This window comes from Excalfactoria chinensis, chromosome 8 (genome assembly GCF_039878825.1).
Source record: "Excalfactoria chinensis isolate bCotChi1 chromosome 8, bCotChi1.hap2, whole genome shotgun sequence".
Classification (NCBI taxonomy): Eukaryota; Metazoa; Chordata; class Aves; order Galliformes; family Phasianidae; genus Excalfactoria; species Excalfactoria chinensis.
The window spans coordinates 19,204,938-19,228,653 of record NC_092832.1 but is presented as its reverse complement, the minus strand read 5'-3'; the positions used below and the strand labels follow the sequence as shown (position 1 = coordinate 19,228,653).

At 51.8% G+C, this 23,716-nt stretch overlaps 1 protein-coding gene across 8 annotated transcripts in view; it reads right to left on the bottom strand.

Moving 5' to 3' along the window:
* The window catches only part of RNF220 (ring finger protein 220), a 159,918-nt gene that overhangs the window by 76,808 nt on the left and 59,394 nt on the right, over window positions 1-23,716 (bottom strand). For 4 of the 8 annotated variants that reach the window (XM_072342846.1, XM_072342852.1, XM_072342848.1 and 1 more), the window contains exon 3: window positions 19,925-19,999. The exons of the other annotated variants lie outside the window; for them this stretch is intronic. In XM_072342846.1, coding sequence (XP_072198947.1) covers window positions 19,925-19,999 — 75 coding nt within the window. The remainder of the gene's footprint in view (window positions 1-19,924; window positions 20,000-23,716) is intronic. 8 annotated transcript variants of the gene reach the window in all.

Genomic DNA, 23,716 nt, shown 5'->3' with positions numbered 1-23,716 from the left:
CCCACGTTGCAGGGGATGGGGCTGACAGGGGGAAATGTCCCTCGGCCACAGGTGAGGACCTACCCCCATTAGTCTCATGGTGGTCACTGTAGCCATCCCTTTTCCTCAAGATGCCTCATACACTTTGCTGCTCTCCCCACTCCCCAGCCCTCATTCAGTGCTCAGTAGTGGATGTTTATGATGGCCCCAACACCTCAGGCTGTGCTCCCATCCTATTTGGGTACGTGGACGGCGCGCTGGCCAGCCCAGCCTTTGGCACCGCTGCACCTCACCTCATCCAAGCCCAGAAACGTGCTGGCATGCTGCCGGCCCCTGGCTAAAGCAAACAGCCAGCCAGACATGTCCTGGGGGCAAAGACAACACCATGTGGGGACACTGAGAGGTGAGAGCAGCCCAGGGAAGGGCCAGCAACAGAGAGCAGTGGTGGTTTCTCCTCCAGAACACCCCTGAGCCTCCTCTCCCATCCTCCCCAAATAAAAACCCAGCCTAAGCCCGAGCAAAAATAAATAAATAAATCAAAATACACCACCCCAGGGAATTTAAAACTCTGACCAGATAGGCACTATTGATGTAGAAATATAAACGCGGAGGTGGCTCCGTGGGCCCTAAAGCTGAGCTGCAAAGTGGATTGTTGGGTTCGATTTGTCAAACTCTGAGGCTGGCAAGTTTGGGCAGCTCTGCCGATGGTGTTTTATGGAACCTTTCAGGAACCCTCAATAAAAAATGTATTAGATTAGTAATTTGAGTCCCAAATGACCAATTTGAAATGATTGCTTTCTTATGATTTTTCTGAAAGTGCCTGTTTCGTGAGAAATTGCTTGAAAAATCAGAGGGAGTTTGTAGAGACGACTGTAACAGCACACGCGAGAGCTGGTTGCAGTGGGTTAGGGGAACACTCATTTAACAGAGAAAGAAAAAAGCTCTATTTCTTGCTTCTTCCCTCCTTCCTTGGCTTCAGTATTACCATAAGAAGGGCTGATGGTGAAATACTTAGGAAGGAAGGGAGGTTCGGTGCCAAAATGACCTCCCAAGGTCCCTTTCAACCTCAATTATCTTGTGGCTCCTCAACTCTCTGATCGCCTCCCTCGCTGTCTTCTGGTTTCTGCACTTTGAGGGCTCTGCTCACAGCGCACATCAGCTCTCTGCCCTGCCTGCAGGCATGAAGCATGCCGTTCCTATTTATTTAAATGAAAGCCGAGATCCTTATATCACTGCTTGACTGCAGAGGCTGAAACTTTAGGAGGAAAAACCCTGAGAGCCTTGTGATAAACTTGTGAAATTTGGCAGTGCTGAGAGTGAACCACCCTGGGATATCGCTACCTGGAAGGCATTAAGGAATTACGGAGTACAGCCTAATGGGGAGCGCTCGTGTGGGCCAGGCTGACTGGGAAAGACAAAGAGTTTGCAGAAGAATGAGTAGCAGAACCCATCAGCTTGATTGCTAACCAAAAAAAACCACCCCAAGATGACTGAAATATCTGTACCCTGATCCTCCTTGATTGCTCCTGTTTAAACAGGCCATTCTTTAAGATGGGAAAATACAAAGTCAGTAGGGTTTGTGTAAATGGCAATTTGCAAAAAGGAAAAGGTGACATTTCTGACATGGACGCTGAACAAAAAATTAATATTTTGTCTCTTTAATAAATGGGTATTTGCAGGAGAGAATCCATTATAAAAGGAGAGCTAGCGCAAGGTTCTTGAAGCCGTTTCCATCAGTTGCTATAAGATTTATATGTAAATATGTTAATGGTACTATTAATAATTTAATGGGGGCATGGCAAGCTGTGTTTACATAATAAATATGATTAAGTGTTTCCCTCGAATGAAGTTGCAGGAGTGTCACGCTACCCCAGGTTATTACCAACGAGGCTTTGCCACGCTCACCCCAGCACCAGCAGGAAGCGTGATGCTGCGCTCCCATCGTTGTGCCAAAAAGCTCCCGCTGTTGCTGCAGAGCGAGCAGCGGGGATTTGCTGACGTGCACGGGTGATGCTTCCCCCAATTTTATCTCTTACAAGGGCGGATGAACGCCCTCCACTTGAATGAAATCGTTCAAGATTTACTTGAGTGTAATTGAGAATAAAATCTGGTCGGAGATAATTAAGTTGCTGAATATGCTTACTGCTCCTTAAATCCACTGCTCACAGAGCAGGACTGGGAGAATAGCACAGTTGGTGGGAACAGAGCAATTTATGGGTGAGGCAGGCAGGCTGCTCCACTGGGCACCAAGACCCCATGGCATGCTCTTGCTTGGCTTTGCCCACCTGGGGCTGTGAGATCCTGCCCACACCTGAGCATCTCCTTATTCCCAGACATCTGCAGAGCTGGAGGGAGATATGGGGAAGAAAAACCCACAGACTTCATAGAGTTGGTGATAAAACCTCCCAGCACTGTGGTGCGCTGGTTGCCACCCCTTTGTTTTTCCCTGTCTCCAAACTGTCTTGCCTACTGACAGCAAAAGCCTCTAGAGTGGGATGGAAGGGGTTAAATTAACTGCAGTGCAAGGCCAATCGCACTGAGGTGTCAAACTATAATTTTATATTAGGGCCTGTAATAGTTACTAGAGTTTTACTACAATAACTACATGTCCAAGCAGAGTTTAATGAGAAAATCTATAGTTTTGCTATGGTATTTTCTCTTAGTTTGCATAATTCCCTGAATGCAACCCAGTAAAGCTTTTGACCCGAGATAATAAAAAGGTGATAAAAATGGGCTGTAAAACCCAGCATATACATACACATATATATATATTAAACAGCCACCACAAAATTATGAGTAATTTCCACAAGATGAGATGAAACAAAAAACCTCATTGGACATACCACCCCACGCACTGCAGATGGCATCCGTGTGGGTGCCTCTTATGCCAACAGAGCCTTCCCTGTGGAAGATATGGGGCTGAGACCCCAGGGTCCTGCTCCTGTGTTCTGATCATGGTTAATCCAAGGTCCGTGGGGCTTGGGCTACGGGGCAAGGACCCAGTTCTATGCATGCAGGGAAGGAGAAGGCTCCTTAGTCACAAGGCATGAGGGAAAAACACATCAAATCACCCTTCCCTCTCCGCATTTCCTTCTCTACCCTGCAGCTGCTCACAAGGATGTTTGGACTGTAAATGCAGCAGTAACTTTCAGTATAAAACTCATCCTCTTCTCTCTGCTTGAGCCATCCAGGAGGGCACAGTGCGGTGCTTGGGGATGAATGTTAAGGCATTTCCATGACTACCGATGGGAACTGTGGGTGTGTTGCACATGGATGGATCTTCCCTAGACACACTGCTATGTGCCCCTGCTCACTGTAGTTGGTCCAGATGACCTTGAATGGTCACTTCCAACTGAAACCATTCTATGATTCTATGATTCTATGATTCTATCCATTCTGTGATTCTCTGGCTTTCAGGTGAGGAGGAAAGGTTCCTCACGAAGCCACAAACCCAAGGAGCCAAGCAATGCTGGGACACCATTGAGAGTATCAAGTGTGCATGGAGATTCTGGCGTGCAACAGCATCCTCACCTGGAGCTGTGGCCCAGGGTGAGCCAGGCACAGGGCATGGTCCCATGGTTCCCCCGTCCCCCCAGTGAGCTCCCAGCTTTCTGTCACCCTGCCAGCTCCAGGCTGTCCCTCTCCCATTCCCCCATCAATCACCCACAACGGGGATGATGTGTTAATGTTTTTCCTATAGACAGACACATTATGTTTCCACACTGCCTCTGCACACACCGTGTTTACGCCCCTTCTCCCTCCGGGGAGTAAATCAAGCAAATTGATGCGAGCCATGATTAATTGTGTATCTCGGACCAATCTTTTACCGAGTCCCTCACATGGGCAGGTTGGTCCCCCCCTCTCCCTCCTCAACAAACCGGGGAAAAGAGCCTGTGTTCGGCTCGCTCCCTCTCGCGCAGTTTGACGGATAGACCCTGCCCGGGACACGGCGAGATAAATTTGAAAGGCCTGCGCCGGGCTGTCAGCGTTAAAGATGATGAATGTGGGAGGTGAGGCGGGAGGGACCCGCCGAGCTCGGCGTAATGGATAGGGCTCCTCGGGAATGGATGCTCGCCCGGCGATTCCGCGTTAATCTCAGGGCTCCGCCGAGGTGCTGCCGACTGATAACAAGGAAATAGGAATGACAACAATTTTTAGCCGAGAGATTCTTCACAAAAATGCCAGCCCGCTGGAGGTCTGACAGGCCCTGATTGAACAGGAGTGGGGCGGGGGGGCCGCCAGCACCTCTCTGCTAACATGCAAAAGATGGATCATTTCATTCCCCTGCCTGACCATCTACATTTATTATCATTTCCCTTAATTCTGCCTCGCTTAGATACCTGTCAGCGCCACTTCCCTCCCCAGGGCCGGCTGACGGGTGTGGGATGCAGGGGCACAGTGGGTGTAGGAGACTGCCAGCCTGGGTGGACAGACAGGCAGATGGCTGGGACAGACTGCCACCAGCATGGCACGGCACTGGAGGCTAAGGCAGCCATGAGATGGGGGGAATCTGGAGCTGCTCTCAGCACCAAACCAGCACGGCCTCAAGATTGCTTGTACGTGTCCCCAGCCCCCCGTCCCATCCCACAGCCCCTCTGCCCCTTCCTGCTGCAGATAGCGTTGTTCCCTAATGACCCCGATCATACAACTATTTGCTGGCCACACATAAATGCTTTCACTCCACCCCCTCCTCACCCCTGACTGCCATCACCGTATTAAAAAGCAACCCGCTGCTGGGAATACATTAGTGACTCGCAGCAGATCCTTCTTTGCAAGGATAATTACAAAAAATAGAGGGACAATAACTATTAATATTTTATTGCAGTATTTAATGAGCTAAAGCAAATCGCCTCGCACTCCACTGGAACGACATGCTTTGTCATTCTTACGTTCCTTCCATCATTCTCCCTGGCTCCCCATCTGAGGAGCCCTCCCTGCTTTCACGTCCTGCTCGCTCATTGCAATTTATATTTCTTCTAAGCTGCCTTTCTCCAGCTTGAAAACGACCTTGCTGGGTCCTGTCCCAGAGCTGTGCTGTTGAAATGAGTCCTGTGGAAGGATCAAGCCTTCCTCTTAGTAGAGCCACTGCTCACCTTAGCTCTTTGATGTCTCCACGCAGGGAAGCTGAGGCTTTCTTCCCTCGGGCAGACATCGATGTATCAACATCTGCTTTGTATTTCCCTAAATTACTCACTTCCTGCTTTTTGATTCATTCTGATAAGGGGGAAATGCCATGCAGGTAGCCTTCTACACATCTGAACTCACAGTGTCACAGTGGTGACAGGTAGATGGTCAGACCTGATGATCTTAGTGGCTTTTACCAACCATAATGATTCCACGATTCTATGAATTTTGGATCATTTCGCCTCTTGTCATGTTCAGACATCTTTCCCTATCCAATGCAGCAAGGTGCCATAGAGCAAGATGGCACCACGCAAGGGCTTGCAGAGCCGTGCCTCCCTCAGCATGAACAATGTGTGTTGTAGATGTGCACCCAGTTGGGCTTGGCTGCACACATGCTGGAGTCAGTCAGCCTTCAAGAATGCAAGTGGCCTTTAAAGAATCCAACCCAAACAGGCTCGAAATTGGATGATTTCATCTTAAAAGGATATTGTGAGGTAAAATAAAAGTTGAAGATATTACTGGCATGGTGACCTTTACCCATGAAAGCAAGAGTAACAGTATCTTCCTCTGAGAAATCCTAAAAATATCACAGGGATACACCCTTACGTGTAAGTAGATATGTAATGCTCACATTAAACAGGAGCATCTACCCACGCCACTCACGGCTGGCTCAGAATGAGCATTGAAAGGGAGATGGAGTCGAGCAGCATCACCATCAAAAGGGAGCAAAACATGGGAACTAGAAGCATCACTGCTAACTCTGTGCTGAAACCACACCAGTGAGCTCCATCGTGTCAACAGCATCCAAAAACTAGGGGCCAGGAGGGCTCAGGCTGCTTCCTGCCTCCTTATGCCCCAGGGCAGGGATGTGGGATGCAGGCAGCAGAGTCCTCGTGCTCCAGGAATAAATAACACTGCCCCAGCCTTCTCGCGCCGAGCGGAGATTTAATGTGCTGACAGCCCGCATTTTTTACCTTTAGTCAATACAAGAAAGGCCCCAAGACTATGATTCCCAACATCTGGATTCCATCAATATGTGATCTGTCATGATGTATCGGCATCCCCCCCTCTCTCCAGATTGAGCAATGCGGCTGGTTTTATTAATACGTCAAATACATTATCCGTGTAATACACTTGTCTGCCTCTGCCCTCCCGCTGCTCCCGCACAGCAGATTTGAATGTATGATGAATCAGTTTGCATTACACGTCTGTACGTCATAATTTGTCAGGATTAATAGAACTATGTGGGTGGGTGGGGGGGGGAGCCGGAGGGAACGCGTCATGTGTGTTTAGTGCGGAGATGTCTGTATCACTTATTTATCTCTGCTCAGGCCTCTTGGTTCCCGGAAAACAGCAAGCACAGCACGTCTGGGAATTGCTGGGCAGCCTGGACCATTGTCATACACAGCCCTGCCAAGGGTGGCTGCAGGGATATGGGGAAGGATGAGGTGTTGGGATGCAGTACTGGGATGCCGTTCTTGGGATTTGATACTGGGATGCACTAGTGGGATGCAGTAGCAGTAAATGGAACAGGCTGCCCAGGGAGGTGGTGGGGTCGCCACCCCTGGAGGTATTCAAGAACTGAGGAGGTGTGGCACTGAGGGACGTGGTCAGTTGGCATAGTGGGGATGAGTTGGAGTTGGACTGGGTGAGTTCAGAGATCTTTTCCAACCTTCATGATTCTATGACACTGGGGATGCTCTGGCACCTCTGAACTTCCCCATCCCCCATGGATGGGTCCCTGCCTGCTGTGTCCAGCACCACAACAGACACAGGGTTTCCTCTTGGCTCTGCTGGAGCATTGGCACCCCGCTCTGAAGCAAAGCTCTTTGCCTCAGCTTTCCTGCATGTATCACTAACCTGTGCCCTCCATGCCGACCCCATGCATGACGTGTAGAAATCCATCTATTTGCTTTTCACAAATGGACTAATGTGCTGATGGGGAGGAGATGCAGGGATCTGTTTGTGACCATGACTGTACACAGAGGCATTGGTGCCAGGAAAAGACCAGAGCCATGCTCCTACCCCAAAACTGGGGGCTTATCAGGGCCTTGTGGCCACTTGCCCTCAGCACACAGAGATTCGTTTGCGTCTCTGCAGCTGGACTTCGCTTTGCTTCTGTAAAACACCCATCCCAGCTATAAAGGTTATTTACAGTACATTACAAAGGATTTAGTGGGACCCATAGAGACCATGGAACAGAGTGAATTGCGACGTTGCTCTCCATCAACTCCTGCAGACGGGTTCCACCCCCTGCCTCCCACCTGTGTCCAGAGCCATGGGGCACAGCCTGGTACCACTGCCATAAGGGGGATGGGAAAAGCAGCCTTCAGCAGGCATGCAGCATCCTCATTGTGCTGCCCATGGATCACCCCATATGAGCTAGAGTGAAGATCAGCGACATTCACAGTGCTGTCATTGCTTGGCTTGCAACAAAGCCCATCCACATGGGTGCCACTGTCCCTAAGCAGGGATGCAGCAGGTCCATCCCCTGCTGCCCCGGAGGACATGACATCACAGTCCCTTAATGGGCAGCAGCCCTGGTGCTTTCATAACAGCTCCTAGAAACAATTGTACATTTACAACCAAGTGAGCACGCTTGGCACGCTGAGCCCGTTCCCCTTCCAAGGCTTAATTTGATTTTGACATATTGGCTTGAGATTAAAGGGCTCTCGTAAAAAAAAAAAAAAAAAAGAAAAAAGAAAAAAAAAAGAAAAAAAGAAAAAAAAAGAAAAAAACACCAAAAAAAACCCAAACACACACACGCATCCAGCCCCCCCACTGCCCCTTTTTCAGGGCTCAAGCAAAAGTGCTAACATTGTAATATTTTAAGTAGAGAAAATCCAAGTGTGCTTTACCCCCCGCTGGCTCTTATGCTGGGCTTATAAAAATTAAGTGGAAACCTACACAGCTGTAGGCTATAAATCCTTTGTCGCTAAGGCAGCCAGGCCTGGTACCTGCCTTCAAAAAGAAAAAGTGAAAGGCAAAGCCCTGGAGTGAGGGACGTGAGGGTCTGTCGGGTGGGAGCAGCCACAGCACGTTGGGGATGTCCCCAATGGCGATCCAAAGCCAGCCATGGAGTGGGGACAGCACCCAGCGGGGAGGGGATGGGAAGGGGCTGGAGCATGGGAGAACACAGCCAGGCAGTAAGAGCCCTTTCGGCTGAAGATCAATTAGCATCAATTACTGACTTCATTTAATTGTCGTAGAAGATGAATTTGTCATTTTTAGTCTGGAATTAATGGGAGACCTTCAACTTTCCCTTGGCAGCCCCAGCAGGTCACTGCGTATTTTTCCTCCTTTTGCAGCTGAGGGGATGACTGTCCACGTCCATCTGTCCGCGTCCATTTGTCCACGTCCATTTGTCCATGCCCGTCTGTCCATCCCACATCCAGCTCTGTTGTTTTCTTTCTTATTTTCCCTCCCACTTCCCACTTTTTCTCTCTTTTCCTCTTTTCAGCCAGAAATTAATTTTGCAGCCGCGGGCCGCCAAGTGTTTACATTTTCCCCAGCAAACAGGCGACAGTAAACAATGAATGCTCGCAGATGAAATTGAATTTATAACTGCATTATGGGGCCAGATAACACCCTAAAATAATACAACGATAAGGAAATTCGATTTGATTGCTGCCGTGAATCGGCTCAGGCCTATCTGCAGCCGGGGCCTCCCGTAATAATTTTAAATTGGGTTTGTAAACCTTATTTGTCCTTAAATATTTCTGCCATTTTTCATTGCTGGGGATGGATCTGTAGGCGTGAGGCGGCGCAGGTCCCGGAGAGCTGAGCGGGTGCTGGGGCCAGCGGTGACAGCCGCTCATCCTATCCATCACCACGTCGACAGGCAGGGAGGAATCTTGGGCAGAAATTGAGTTTGTCTCACAGGGGACAATTGAACAAATTAATAGACCATTAGCCAAGCGGTGACCTGAGAAACGAGGGTGCTGGGCTCCCTCCAGGTTTGGAAGGGCTACAGAGGAAGGAGGTGATGGGAATCCCACGGCCCCAGCAGTTGGCCCATCATGGGTTGGGAGATGTGGCACACGGGTGGCTACGCTCTATGTCCTTCACAGCGTGGCATGGGGTAACCCGAAAAGGGTGGTGGGTTTGTGGCATGCAGAGAGCACAGTGGTAGGGAGGGTGGCTGCTGAGGTTTAGGAGAGCAACTGGATGGTAAGGGGGCAGCAAAGGTGATCTCTGAAGATAATTCATAAAACAACCTAAGTTGGAAGGGACTCCCAGTGCGATGGGCTCCTTTCCACAATGCAGGATGCTCATTGATAAAGGGCTGGGCAGCCTCCCTACCCCAGTGGGGATGATCCCATGGGGGATGCAGTCCTCTGCCTCTGAGGGGCAGCCAGGTGCCCCCCTGCATCCCTTCCTAGTAACCTCCCTGAGTCCCACCTGGATCATCACCATTCATTATCTAAATGACTATATTTATTATGTCCCCTGCCAAGGCATTGAAGCACGGTCTGTGACAGAGATTAAAACCAGAATAAAACACCAACACAGTAGTTTTTAAGCAAAAAAAAACCCCTAACTCCACCATATATGTGCAGAACTATGCAGGCCATGGCAACAGTGCAGAATTCCTCAAGGCCCCAACCCAAATCAGACAATCATTAAGATTGGAAAGAACACTAAAATCATCTAGTCCAACCATCAGCCTATGCCTGTGACTACTCTAGACCATGTTCCTCAATGCCACATCTCCACAGTGCTTGAACACCTTCAGGTATGCAAATGGCTGCATTTGGTGGTGATGGGACACAGCCAGCGTCCCAAACACCAACACTACCATTTCCCAAAGGATTATTTAAGCCCAGGGAATGAAATGCATGAAGAGGGAGCGCAGGGTTTCCTTTGTCTCCTCCAGAGATAATCAGGTGCAGATAGGATGGATATTCTGTACAAACATCCACTCGCTTCCACTCACCGGTTAAATTTTTTTTTCTGAGAGCCGTAAGGGTTTCAATTACCGGATTCTGGGATTTAGTGCCCAGGGCTTTTTGGTGTGCGTGAGATTTATTAGAAGGTTTAGTATCAGCGGAGGATTCACGCATTTACTCCCAGGAGCCCGGCTTCCGTTCACAGACCCTAAATCAAGAGCCAAGATGGGCTATTGTCACTTACGACATTAGCATGGTTAACGCACGCGGGGATGATTAATAGCCATATGCACACAGCCCCCCCCTTCCCTGAGCTCTGCCCCACAGTTCTGCCCCTCGCTGCCACCCTGGGACTCAGCCCCAGCATTACTGCTAAGAAGGGTTTCATCACTTGAGGAGCAGGGAGGGGGGTGGCGGTGAGCTTTCTCTCCAAGCATGGTTTTGGGAAGTCCCAGCCAAAAGGAGGGCAGACACACTCAAACATTGGCAAAAAAAGGGAGGAAACTTATTATTCTAAGTGAAAACCCAACCTTTCTCTGTGGGATCTGCACACCCTGACAGCACCACGCTCCTACTTCCCCATAGGAACCCAGAGGTCAAAGCCAACGCTGGAGAAAGCCGTGGCAGAGCAGTTCCTGCATAGCCCTCAGTGAGATCCTGATGGCTTTTGTCCTTTTTCCAATACTGTGTTACTTACATTCCTTCTTTTTTAATTAAAACAGCCCCAGCTGATTTTACAAGCTTGCCACTGCTTCTTTCCCAGTCTCTGTGTCTCTCATATGCTTGAGTGCTAGTATTAATTATTAGAGCCAATTTACTGTTTATACTCTGATGTTTTAACTAATTACCACTAATGGCAGACACCAGTGGGCAATCAACTTCATTTAGTTCCCAGTGAAAACCACTCATTACCATCTGAGAGAGCAAAGGAGAGTGCGTGGGAGGGATAAATAAAGGCAGAGCAAGCTCAGGGATGCCTGAACTATATGGAGATGGGTGTTCCTTCTGCTGTAGAGGGATAATGGGCTGAGAGGAGGTTCCCCAGGAGCTAAGTCCCTTTGGTGGGAGCAGCCCAGGGCTGAGCATGAGGGACTGAGCTCCCCAGCACCTGACCCCAAACCAGGGCAGTCCTCCAACCAACTCTATTCTCCTGCAGTGTTCGGGGTGAGGGGCTGTGCACCTCCCAGCCCTTATGCAGGAGCTGCAGGGGATGGAGGGCCCTCCCCAGGGGACAGATCTGTCTCTAACGAGCTGCCAGCTCATTACCAGTAGTGGGAGTCCTGCTCTCACAAAAGGAACTGCAGTGCTTTAGGAGTTGAGCTGCCACTGATATGATTTTGTTACAGCATCCCTACGCTATCTTAGCTAGGAATGCCAAAGCAGGCACCCAAGCCCAGCCACAGGGATGGGGCAAGGTACTGCCTCTTCAAAGAGAAAGCCAGCCGCTCTTTTCCCCCTTTCATTCCCTGACCTGCTATACCAAAATCTTCCCTTTGGAAGGGAGCTGGGGGCTGTAGACCCTCTCTGCAGTGCGGGGACGCAGCCGCCTGTCTTGTGGGAGGGAGTTATAACTATGCACACATCTGAAATGTAATTGCTGTCAGCTCTCTCCATTCTTGCAGCACGAGGCCTTTAATCTCTCCCACCAGACCCATCGGCCCTGATATTGCAGCTCCAGAAAGGCTGGTTTTATGTACTTTAACCCTGCGACCTTTACAAATCCCATCATTCCAATCAATACGTCTCATTAGCGTTAGGTAAATGTATGGGATGGATGGGGAGCTGCACTGGGAGGAGCCCGTGGATGTTGGGGTGGAAAGTACTGCTGCTGACCGCTTCCTGGGGCAGCCCATCCCCAAAATATCCTTCCCCATGCGTCCTTCCCTCCAGATGCACACCTTGGTCCAACTAGTGCAGAGCATGCAGCAAAGTCCCTGCCAAGCCAACAGTGGAGTCGAAAGCCCGAGCTGTTAACTGGACCAAGCTGTTGAAGTCATTTTTTCTCCCTCCTTGGGAAGCAGACACATGTTTTACAGCTTTCCACTATGTTGGCTAAATGGAAACATGCGGGGCCCGTGGCAGGTGATGGGAAAAAAATGCGGGGTGTGCTGCAGGGCTGCCTGTGGTACCGCAGTGTGGGGACAAAGCAAAGAGCGGGGTGAAGGGACAATCTCTGGTCCTTCCCATGAAGGGAAGTCTCAATCCACAGTGACAACCACTGAAGACCTTACCAGCAAGAGAATGCTGAGCCACCCCTAATTCATGGGACGTTGGTCAGTCAAGAGTATTGCAAAGAAATGATGGGGCCAGCGCTGCCTTCGGGACCGCGATGCAATTAGCTGGGGATCAGCGCCTCAGCCTGCAGGGCTGTAAATACCATCACTACCCATAAAACCACCCTCCTCTTCTTTGGATCCTGCTGGAACGCTTGACTTGTGCGACCCATGGGATCCCTGGGGCAGCCCTGGCTGCTATCATTGCATTGTGCGGGGGAGCAAAGTGCCCTCCTGCCGCAGGGCCACCTCCCGAGGTGCCATCTGGAGCCGGGGCTGGTTTCCCAGCTCCGCTATCCCCATCTGCAGAGCCGGCTGGTTACTGCAGCAGTGTCCCAGCAGTACATACAGCCGGAGTGGTCAGCTTAATGCCGAGCCCAAAGCGTGTTCATGTGTGTAGATCTACTGGCTGCCAGAGCCAGAAGAGCAAGGGCTAAAAATGCGGGCAAGCTCTGATTTTTCACATTAGTTCTGTTTAATGAAAGCATTCCCAAGAGGTTTAAACTTAGAGCTTGACAGATGCGCCTCTCACCGGAGCTGAGTTAGTCTCCATGCCATGGACAGGGGAATGTGGCACCGGGCCCATGTGCACCACACAAGGTGCATGGGGCACCCATGGGCTCCCTGCTGCACAGCACTGCTTTCCCACCTCCCTCCACCCTGTTTGTCACTTCAGCCGGGTCTCAGCTTCATGGCGAGCACTAAACTCTGCAGCAGCAAGAAAACCATTTAAGCACTAAGCTCCTCTTGGCTTTAGCAAGATGACTGTGTGGTATGGGATCTTAGCACAGCACCCAGCAGGAGGCAGAGGGAAAGAAGCACTAATAAATCTTGCATCAGGCCAATTTCACTTACCCTGACAGAGTGCTCTTCTTGGAATTAAATGGCCAAAACCCCCAGGGCAGCACCCCAACCATCCGCTCCCCGATGCTGAGCAACTGTGCAACCTGCATCCAGAGCCATAGCTTCAGAGCTTCCCAGCTCTGAAGGAAGTGTGGTGTAAGACAGATTGCAGATAGACGAGAGATCGGTGGGCCTGGAGATGTAGGGGATTGCAGCAGTGTTAGATTTTATCTGTGTCTCTGCACAGACGGGTGACCTTGGGATCCCAATCAACAGTTGTTAATAAAACATAGCAGACAAGTATGAGGGGTTAAACACAGAGCATGTCTGCTGGCTCAGTGGGGACAGCACTGCTGCTCAGCGCATCCATCAGGTCACTGGGATGCTGCTGCCACCTGCACCCTTTGCTTTATCCATTGGAAAAGCTGCATTTGGGCTCTGATGGGAACAAAAGCCTAGAAGCCCCCAGCTCTGGTCCAGAGCTCATTTGCTTCTGTACCTCCAGATGCCAGCAGAGCAGTGAGAGCTGCATGCCCAAGTTGCTTCTGAAGGGCTGGGGGAAATGGGGCAGAGGCTGTGGTGGTGGGAGCAGGAAGCTTCCCCTCGCCTTGGTGAGCAATGACTGCCCTCTGGGCTGCCCTTCTGCATGTGACTCCACCCTGAGCATGCCTGGGCATGCAAGACCCATTCCTTTACTCCTGTATTTCTCCTGCCCCCCTTGCAATTAGGAGCTTTTGTCTTATAAGGAGCTGGGAAGGACCTGGAGCAGCCCCAAGGCTGGGACCCCATCTCCTGCTGTGCCCATCTCCTCCTCACCCCCAGCCACATTGAGATCTGGCTCTCGCTCAGCCCAGCATTTTGGTCCCAGCCATTACAATGACAACAGCGATAAGAGATTCATATCACAGTGCTCAACATCGATTTGAAGCTGAGCCCCTTCCCTGCACTCCTCATGGCTATGGGAGCAACGAGAAGCATGGCAGCACACTCAGCAGCGGGGCTTTGGAGAGTAGGGCTCTCCAACATCTCTGGATGCACAGCACATCTGCAAAGGGACCTCAGCCACCAGTGGGGAAACTGAGGCAGGAGAGGCTGTGGGCTGGCACAGCAGCACTGCTGGGAGGAGCCAGGTGTCCTGCTGTGGCACTGCCTGAAAAAAAACCCAAATCTGGCCATTTTATCAACACGAGTGAAGCCCCAGCGGCTCTGAGATGCTGAAAATCCTCCTGGGAGCAGCAGGACCTCAGGGAAGAGCCTGAACAATGGCAGCTTGTGCAGGGGCTGAAGAAAGGCCGCTGTTGTTGGGGCGAGCGCAGCAGCACGGGGTGCACCCAGGTACCCCAGCTGTGCCAGCACGCCGTGCAACAGAGCCGGGGCTGTTGTGGGCACCGCGCCGGCACTGGGTGTCACCGCCTCGGCTGGGAGCCGGGGACGCTGCCTCTTTGTCTGCGCTCCTTTCTGCTCTGCTGACCCGCTTTGCTCCCTCCGTTGCGCCATCCATCAGTGCTGGCAGCGCCGTCAATTTCAGGCCTCCGCCATGCCATTCCCCAGGGGGGAAAAGCACGCTGGGTTCTTTAGGGCAGCGAGAAGCACTTTCTCTCCTGGCAAGTTCCTTGTTTCCCTCCGCAAAAAACAAACGATGCCTCGCCCCGGCTTTGGACACGGAGCTTCTCCTGCAGCACAGCCCACCTCCAGCCCCGCTCCGATCTCCGGGGTCAGGCACGGCCCCGTCGCGTCCCTGCGGCCGCTGCTATTACCGGCAGCAGGCAGGCGGTGGCAGCCCTACCCGAGGCCGGCTGGGTCCCCGCAGCCTCCGGGCGCTGGAAACGCCGCTGCACACCGGTGGCAACCTCAGCTGGCACACAACACAGCGGTGGGTTGCGACCAGCGGTTGTGGAGGGTGCCGTGGATGAGCTATAGGAAATGTCAGCATCTGGGGGCAGGCTTACGTTTGCTCTCCCTGTCACGGTCATGCAGGGTGGACCTGAAGTGCTGGGTGTCACCCAAGTCCCCCCAGCTCCACACACCCCATGGTCTGGAGCTGAACAGGAATCCCACCATGAGAATCATTGAATGGTTTGGGTTGGAAAGATCCTTAAAAATCACCTAGTTCTAATCCCTGCCATGGGCAGGGACATTTAAGTTGCATCAGAGGAGGTTCAGGTTGGATATGTGCAACAATTTATTCCCAGAGAGAATGATGATGCAGTAGCACAGCTGCCCAGGGAGGCGCTGGGGTCACCGTCCCTGGAGGTGTTCAGGAACAGTGGAGATGTGGCACTGAGGGACGTGGTCAGTGGGCATGGTGGGGTGGGTTGGGGTTGGGCTGGGCGATCTTAGAGGTCTTTTCCAACCTTAATGATTCTGTGATTCCATGACTGGGACAGGGATGAGCTGAGGACGAGCCACTGGGCACATGGAGGGGCTGGGTCCTGCCCAGGGCTGTGCCATGGGGCAGCCGTGGGCTCTCAAGGTTGATCCTTGCCTAGGCACTGCACTGCTGGGACTTGGCCTGCCCCAGCCTGTGGGCTTCTAATTTACTGCTTTCCTTTTACCGTAAAACTGAAAGGGGAAGGTGCACCCTTTAATCACTGCCTCCGGGGCCCCGCCTGAAACCACACAGCGACTGAGCGAAGGCTAGGAGTTAATGCTCCTTCCGACACCTTTTTATGATTCATGGGCCTGACCTTGAGCCATAAACCGCTCAACCTCCCCGACACACTGGCAGTATTTACAGCCTGCAGGACCGGGACGTGCAGCCACAGATGCAGCCTCGTGGTTGGGACAGAAGCAGGTATGGGGTGCGACAGGTAGCGGCTGAGAGGCAGCGGGATGCTGCAGGCTGGGATGTCCTGCACTTATCCCTCACAGAGGGAAGCTAAGGCATCCCAGGTGAGACCTGTGGAAGCTGCCATGGGAAGTGGAGCAGGGTGAGATCTGATGGTCAAAGCAAAGGTAGAGCACAGCCTAGCATGTTGTCTGCTTCCTGCCTCAGTTTCCCCGCTGCTGCAGCAGCGCTAATCCCGACCCATCCTGTTTGCATGGAGTCAGAAGACCGAGTTCAGCACTGTTTGCAAAGTGGGTTTGGCTCCTGTGATAGAGCCAGCCAGAATGTGAAGGTCATTATTTTTAGCAGGATTCAAGTGATTAACCCAGTACAGGTGAGCAGCTGTGCTGTGCTCAGCAACAAAACACCCACAGCCTCAAAATACTGACAAATACAATAAAAAAAAAACAATGACAAAATAATGGCAAACATTATACGACTAGCAAGCTGCCAAGCTGCCCCCAAAGCATGCTTCCTGAAGGCAGAAGGGACTGAGCTACACCATTCCCAGGGACATCCATGGGACATCGGGACAGCCAGGAGCTCAGCGATGCTCACAGCTCCTTCCAGCTCTGTGCTTCTATGATCCAGATCCCTTGGGAACCTGTCAGTGCTCACTCCGCACATACACAAATCTCCTGGTATGGTCCCATGTGCGTCACTTTCTCCACCTTCCCCAGGCATCCCTCCTCCTCCTCTGACCTGCAACATGGACCACAGCACTGGGAAACTTACATGGAACAAGACTTTCAATTTGGAATGAGAATTATTTAATGCTTTTTTGGGGTTTACAAGTTGTCATCTTTTTTTGGTTTTGGTTGGTTGTTTTTTTTTCCCTTCTCCTTGTGAAACAAAAGAGGGAAAAACCATCCTTATCTCAGAAAGCAGAGTTCAGGAAAAAGCTACTGGTCTTTTGGACTTGGTGGGTCCCCTTTGGTAGCCTTGCTTGTCATTGGGAATTTATCAGCCAAACACAGATCTGCTATAATGCGCCATATAAGTAGTGTATAAACAAACTTCAGCATGATAAATGAGCTGCTTTGAAGCCATAAAGTTATTAGCTAGTGGCTGTTAGCTACTGCTTAGAGAGCACTCAGAGAGGGGTGTAGAGTTCCCTCTGCTGCCTGCAGCTCATGGCTGCTGCACGGCACTGCTGGGAGCTGCTGGGTGCTGGAGCATCCTAACCTGCACACTGCAGGGCTGCGAGGGTCCCTCTGGGCCACCTCCTGACCCTGTTCCCACAATGTGCTGAGAGTGGCTGGGGCTGGCTGTGTCCCCGCTGGTGCTGCTGGGATGCAGGAGACATCTTGGCAGGGCCGGCAGTGGGGCAGCGGGACACAGAGCTGTCTCAGTGCCTGTTCCTCATTAGAAGCCCGGTGTTGAAGAAACTCATAATTAGAGCCCTGAGTATTAATTAATCTCCGTGACCCTCCTCTCATTCTCCTTTCCCCGCTCTCACTGCTCAGGAGGTCAGCCTGCATTATTAACAAGTGCAAGTGCAGAATGGCGAGCATGCAGAGTAGGTTGGCAGCAATGTAGGGCCCAGACCTTGGGTCCCGTTCCCGTGTTCAGAGCAGTGGGTGCCTGCTCCCCCCCACATTGCTAGTGGAAGCAAGTGTCCCTCCTCACATGCCTTCGTCTGCTGCTGGGCTCAGCTGGGAACATCCCACTGCAACAGGGCATACCAAAAAGGCAGCCCAGCACAACCACACCATGGGACAGCACCCATCTCTGCTCTGCCTGACCCCGCTCTGGAGCAGCCCCTCAGCAGGATGAGAATGGATGGCCTCAGGTTGTGCCAGGGGAGGTTCAAGTTGGATGTTAGGAACACATTCTTCTCATAAAGAGCAGTGCTGTCCAGGAACATAGTGGGGTCACCGTCTGTGGGGGTGTTCCAGAACCGTGGGGAGGTGGCACTGAGGGATGTGTTCAGTGGGCAGTATTGGTGGTAGGTGGAAGGCTGGACTGGACGTTCTTAGAGCTCTTTTCCAACCTTACTGTTTCTGTTCTACGCTCCCTGCCTTGCCCATACAGGCTTGGCCAATTGGGGCACAGCCCAAGGGCTGGGAGATACCGTGAGCTGCCGCAGAGTGACAACACAACAACACAAGATATTACATAAATCCAAACTTTTCTGACTCCCTGGTAACCACCAACTGCTTCCCTGATCTGATTTTTCCCCTTTTCTGCTGGAGTAATAAAAAGGGGAAAATCAACATCCAAATGATCTTGTTTATGGCGACTAAATAAGCTGCATGTGCTTAATCCGTTAGAGTTTAATGAATTTACGACTTGCTTTGGAATTTGACAAGGGCTGTAAAAGAGTAATTAACATTTATCAGTGTGTTTTTTACACACACCCCGCCCTCCTCCCTGCTCCCTGCCTCCTCCCACCGCCTGTCGCGGAGCAGCACCGGGTACTGGGGGGAATATAAAAGCGATCCATTAATTCTTAATAATCTCGGGGAAAGATTGTAGAGTGGCGGTATGAACTCTGGGAGTGTCAATAAAGGTGCCAAAGGTTGGCCCCCTCCTCGGTGCTGCAGAGGAATGTGAGTGGCTGGGAGGGGAAGGGGCAGCAGGGCTGTGGTGGAGCAGCCCTGCACCCCTTTGCTTTTGTCTGATGGCCTCCAGAGCAATGCTGGGACATCTCGTGCTGGTGGCTGTAGGGTGCCCACTCATAGAATCATAGAATCTTTAAGTCCTACCATCAAATCCAACCACCGGCTCACCACCACCGTGCCCACTAAACCTTTGTGCCACATCCCTTGAACACCTCCAGGGACAGTGATCCCACCACCTCCCCGGGCAGCCTGCACCAATACCTCACCACTCATCAAGGGTCTCCCAGAGGAGACAGCAAAGCATCAGGGCTCGGCTATGGGGCAGAGAGGTCCCACAGACCTACAAACAAAAGCTCAGGATGATAAATCCTCAGAGGTTTGAGACTGTCCGGACATCTGCTCTGGACAGAAACAAATTCTCCCTGTTGAACATAATGGCCCAGAAATAAGCACTGGGGGGGCTGGGAAGGAGAGGGCTGGACCCAGAGGGTCTGGAATATTTCCCCCTAGCCTCATGGCGAGCATGTGGGGGGGGGGGGGGGGGGGGGGGGAGAGAGAGCACTGGGCATGTACGTGTGGGGCAGGCAGGAGCACTAGGATTTATGACTGGGTTACTTGAGGCAATGGGATGAGCAGATGAGCAAAAGAAAAAGAAGCAGAAAATAACAGGATGAACTTACATCATTTTCAGCCTTCATTTCACATGTACCATCTTGTTCCAAGGGAGCAGAGCTACCAATACCCCCTGCTCCCCCCAGCACGGGACTCACTGCACTGTATTGGGTGACCCCAACAGGACCCATTTCTTCCCAGATCCCAGGATGCTGTCCCATGCCCTCCCGCCTGCTCTGGCTCAGCCGTGCTGCTGTCAGCCTATCTAAACAGCACGGCTGGGGTCGGCATCCTGGTGGCTCTGGGATTTGTCATGGGATCTGCAGAGCATGGCTCAGAGCAGGCACCCCCAGGGGCAGAATGGGTGCATGGAAGGGGAGAGCATTTCAAAGGGGACACAGGGCTGTGACCACCAGCAGTACCCATTGGATCGGCACCTTGGGACAAGGGCTGGGAGGTGACCAGACTGCTTCTCTTTGGGAGGATGGGACCACAGAGGGGCACACAGAGGTGGCAGGAGGTGACTGGCTCCCCTAAGCGTGCTGCTCGGGGTCTTAAGCCCACAGTCATTGGTGCTAAAGATGATTGTAGGCTGTGGCTATAAGAAATCTATTGATCTCTGGGACTCTCTAATGACAGATTAACCATTTTAATAAAACGTCTCTTAATCATGCATTAACCCTTATCAGCTACTCATACATTCAACATCAAATTGAGGAGCACGGTGGGATTTCTCAGCACCATTCTTGGGGGAGAGGGGAGGAAAAGACGTATTTAGGTAACAACGACAACAAGAAAAGAATGCCAACTTACAGAGGGGGAGAGTTAAAATCATACGATGAGTGGCAGTTGCAGACGCCTGGGGCCCTCTTTGGCTGTCGCTTCTATCTGGCAATCAATCGACAAGAAATGGGGATTATGAAATATTGTGCCTGTGAGCAGAGCAGGGGGTTCCTTCCCCAGTGTGTGACACCTCCACTCCCACCAGGACACAGCGTGGCCAATGTCACCCATCTGGCATTGGCTCGGCTTTGGGGCACCCGCAGCCATTGTCCCCATACATCTTTCTGACCAACTCCAAGCAAGGCTGCAGCATCATAGAATCATAGAATATCCCAAGTTGGAAGGGATGCATCCCAGCAATGGATCTCAATGCTTGTGGTTTCTTATGGGAGTGGGACTTGGCTGATGGCAGCAAGACACTGGGATTGGGCATGGAGAGACAGAGACAAGGGAACAGCTGCACTGGTGCAGAATGGGACAGGGGGCTCTGCCATGCGTGCACTGCCCCCACCCCCCTCCCCCAGGGCCCTCTTGTGTAAGCACTGGGGAGAGGACAGGCACTGCTTCCTCTTGCTGGAGCCGTTGGAGCCTCAGAAACCACCACGTTCCCCCTGCTTCCTGCAGGTGCCCATGAATCACACCTTGTCACTGTGGTGCCCAACCGCCCCTCCGCCAGCCAGGAAAGGGTTAAGCGGGCATTCATCACCCTGTTTGAGAGACGTTTCAAAGCCTCTTCCAAATATTATAAAAAATGCCTTTAATCATCTAATAGCACAAACTCAGCCCGTGATGGATGGAGAGAAGTCGCCTCTCTCCTCCTGATCCTAACAGATGAGGCTGAAGAGCTGCTGCTCCAGGGGGGGAGGAAAGTTGGGGAGGGGGCTGGGGGGAGAGAAGGACATTTCTCAACCTCCCACCAGAGCAGTTATAAATATGAGGTCATACAGCAAGAGATGATAACGCATTAAGGGCTCTTGAGATATTAGTCTGTCAGCCTCGTTAGACACAGCCTATTTGGGGCTGACTGCATAATTAGAGGCTGGGGTACCCATAACTCATTGGTGTTTATATGGTGGAAGGGGCTATGCTCACCATCACCCTCAGCACTCTGAAAAGTCATCTTCAGCAGGCATCAAGCTCTGCTCCCTGCTGCAAAAAGCACACAAACTGGGCAAAAATCCTGCTCCTGCCCCAGCCTCTGCCCTTCTGCAGCTCCCTCTCTCCAGCGGGTGGGAATGGGGTCACAGAGGTGACAGTCTGAACCCAGGGAGCACATAGGAGGTGTGAAATCCCAGTCCCCCTGCCCGCCCCATGGGATGCCTTGCCCCTTGCAAAGGGTTGTGTCTACCATGCGCTGCTAACGCTCGTCCTTCCCCTGCCCTTCCCAGGGAGTTGCTTTGGCCTGGGATAGGAAAGGGCTGTGGAGGTGGCTGTGTACTGGATGAGGATGGGGAAGCAGAAATGAGCCCAAGGAAAGAGGAAAGACTGAGAATACCATGGGACAGCACTGTGAGCATCCCCAGCTCTGCATCCCCTGTAACCTTCACCAGGGACCACATTTAAGCAGTGGCCTATGAGAGAGAGCAAAGACCCTGCAGCCCAGGCAGAGGTGACTCCTTTCTTGGGAGTGCAAGCACTGATGAGACAGCATGGAGCAGGTTGGTGTGAACAAGGAGCTGGGCTTTGCTGGGCTGCTCTGCTTTCTCTTCTCATTTCTTCCTCACTGGTGGTGAGCACTGACCCAGCGGGGCACCCCCCCAAACCCACCCGCTCTGAAATTGAACAAGTGAAACAAGGAAGGGGAACACTTCCCTTCTGAACTGTGTGCATTGAGGGCACTGCAAGAGCTGCTCCTGCTCCGGGGACACCAGTGAGCAGAGCCCAGGGACTGCCCTGCCATCATCTCCTCATCCCACATACCCCACAGCTGGGGAGGGGGCAAGGGGTCCGCAGAGGCGGGGGCAACCCCATGGCTTCCCAGGCTGAAGCAGGATAATGAATCCTGATGGGGGAAGTGACCTTTTCCAAATGCCACATGTCATTGGATTTTATATCACACCAGGACAATGCACCATGGGTATTAAAATCGTTTTTCCAATAGGAGTGTGTGTGTGTATGTACGTGTGTGTGTGTCAGGGAGAGATGTGAGAAAAATAAAATTAAGATGTGAAAATTGGGCTGCCTCCAAATATGGCTTTTAGAGAAGACTTGGGTCCTGGCAGGGCAGCACTGACAGAGCCAATCGTGCCCTTTGCTCCTGAGGCCATGGCTGATTTTGTCAGGGAAATGTCCCTGTCCCTATTTCTCAGGTTTTGCAGAGACATCCACCTCTGCAGCATCCCCTATGCACAGGAGCACACCTCCAAAGCTGCTCACAGAGGCATGCACTGATGTGAACAGAGCATGCCATGCCTCTTGATACCCATTGGTGCTAGGCTGGGCTGTGCATGCATGGGAAGCAAAACTTGGCACAACTGCCAAAGCCAGGCTTGGAGGTCTCACCATATGGGCCCCTATAGGACATCACAGGGGGGTACACGGAGCATCTGCATGCTGGTGCACACCGGTACGGGACACACTGACACAAGGATGAAAGCACAGAGTGAGAAGGGAGTCACTGGGAGCCAAGCTTGCTTGAACTCCAGCCTGTTCCCTCGATCTGCAGAGCAATTGTCCGGCTGAAATAACAATGCTGAGACACACACACACACAAATAAAAAAAGAAATAAAAAAGACAAGCTGTGTTTGTTTATTCAGCTTCTTTCTCCTGTTCTCCCCTCAACAATGCCCTGACACTGTGTCCTGCTGCACCGGGGCTGCAGCCCCAATAAGCTAAATTTATCCCAGCTGGAGCTGTTTACAAGCCTTGTCCTGTTTACAGCGTGGCCCATCCTGCCCACTCTGAGCCCAACAGCCTGCGTTTCCTGTCCATGGCAGAGCCCTGCAGCCCCAGACAGCAGCCCACTGGGGACTATGGGGAGATGTGGCATTCCTGGCTGCTGCTTGCCCACCATGGCTCGGCTATGGAGCAAGAGGACACCACATCTCCTTCCCTGGCATAGGGCTCAGGATGTCTCTCACCCATTCCTGACACCAATGGCTCACCCAGGCTCTCAGGAGCTCAGCCTCTCACCCAACGACCAACCCACCAACCCATCAACCCACTCTGCTCTCCTAAGCTGCCTCACCCCACAGTGCCTTCAGCAGGGCTCGCTTGGCAACATCCAGGTCTCTTTTTGCTGCTCAAAGAGCCCTAGATAATGAATCCCAATGTGTGAAAGCTTTCCATTAACTCTTTGGCTCTCTGTTGACATGGGTTGGGAGTCACATGAGCAGATTTGGGGTGAGCTCACACTGGACTTCACAGAGTATTTCTCCTGAGAAACCCAACATGTTGGGCACGTCTGCCAGACCCACTCCTGCTCCAAAATACAAAAAGGGCTTTTGGGGGACACTTTACCAGCCTGAAAGCCACTTCCATCCTTCACTCCCATTCATTCCAAGCTCAGGTGAGGTGATGTAGACACCCCCATTCACTGCAGCAGAGTTGGGCTAGATAACCTCTAAGGTCCCTTCCAACTCAAACGATTCTATGACATGGGAAGGGCCACGGAGCTGCACATCACATACAGGCCTGAGTGTTCTCCTCACGCACACTCCTCATCTCCGGAAGAAGATCTGCTAGTCAGGAAGTCACGGCCCTGATTACTTTGTCTTCCACGTTTAAGAACATCCCTAACTGCTCCTTGGATAGCTCAATTAGTAAAGTGAATATATTATATAAAGTCTAAAAGATTAAACTATCATAGGCAGCCCATAATT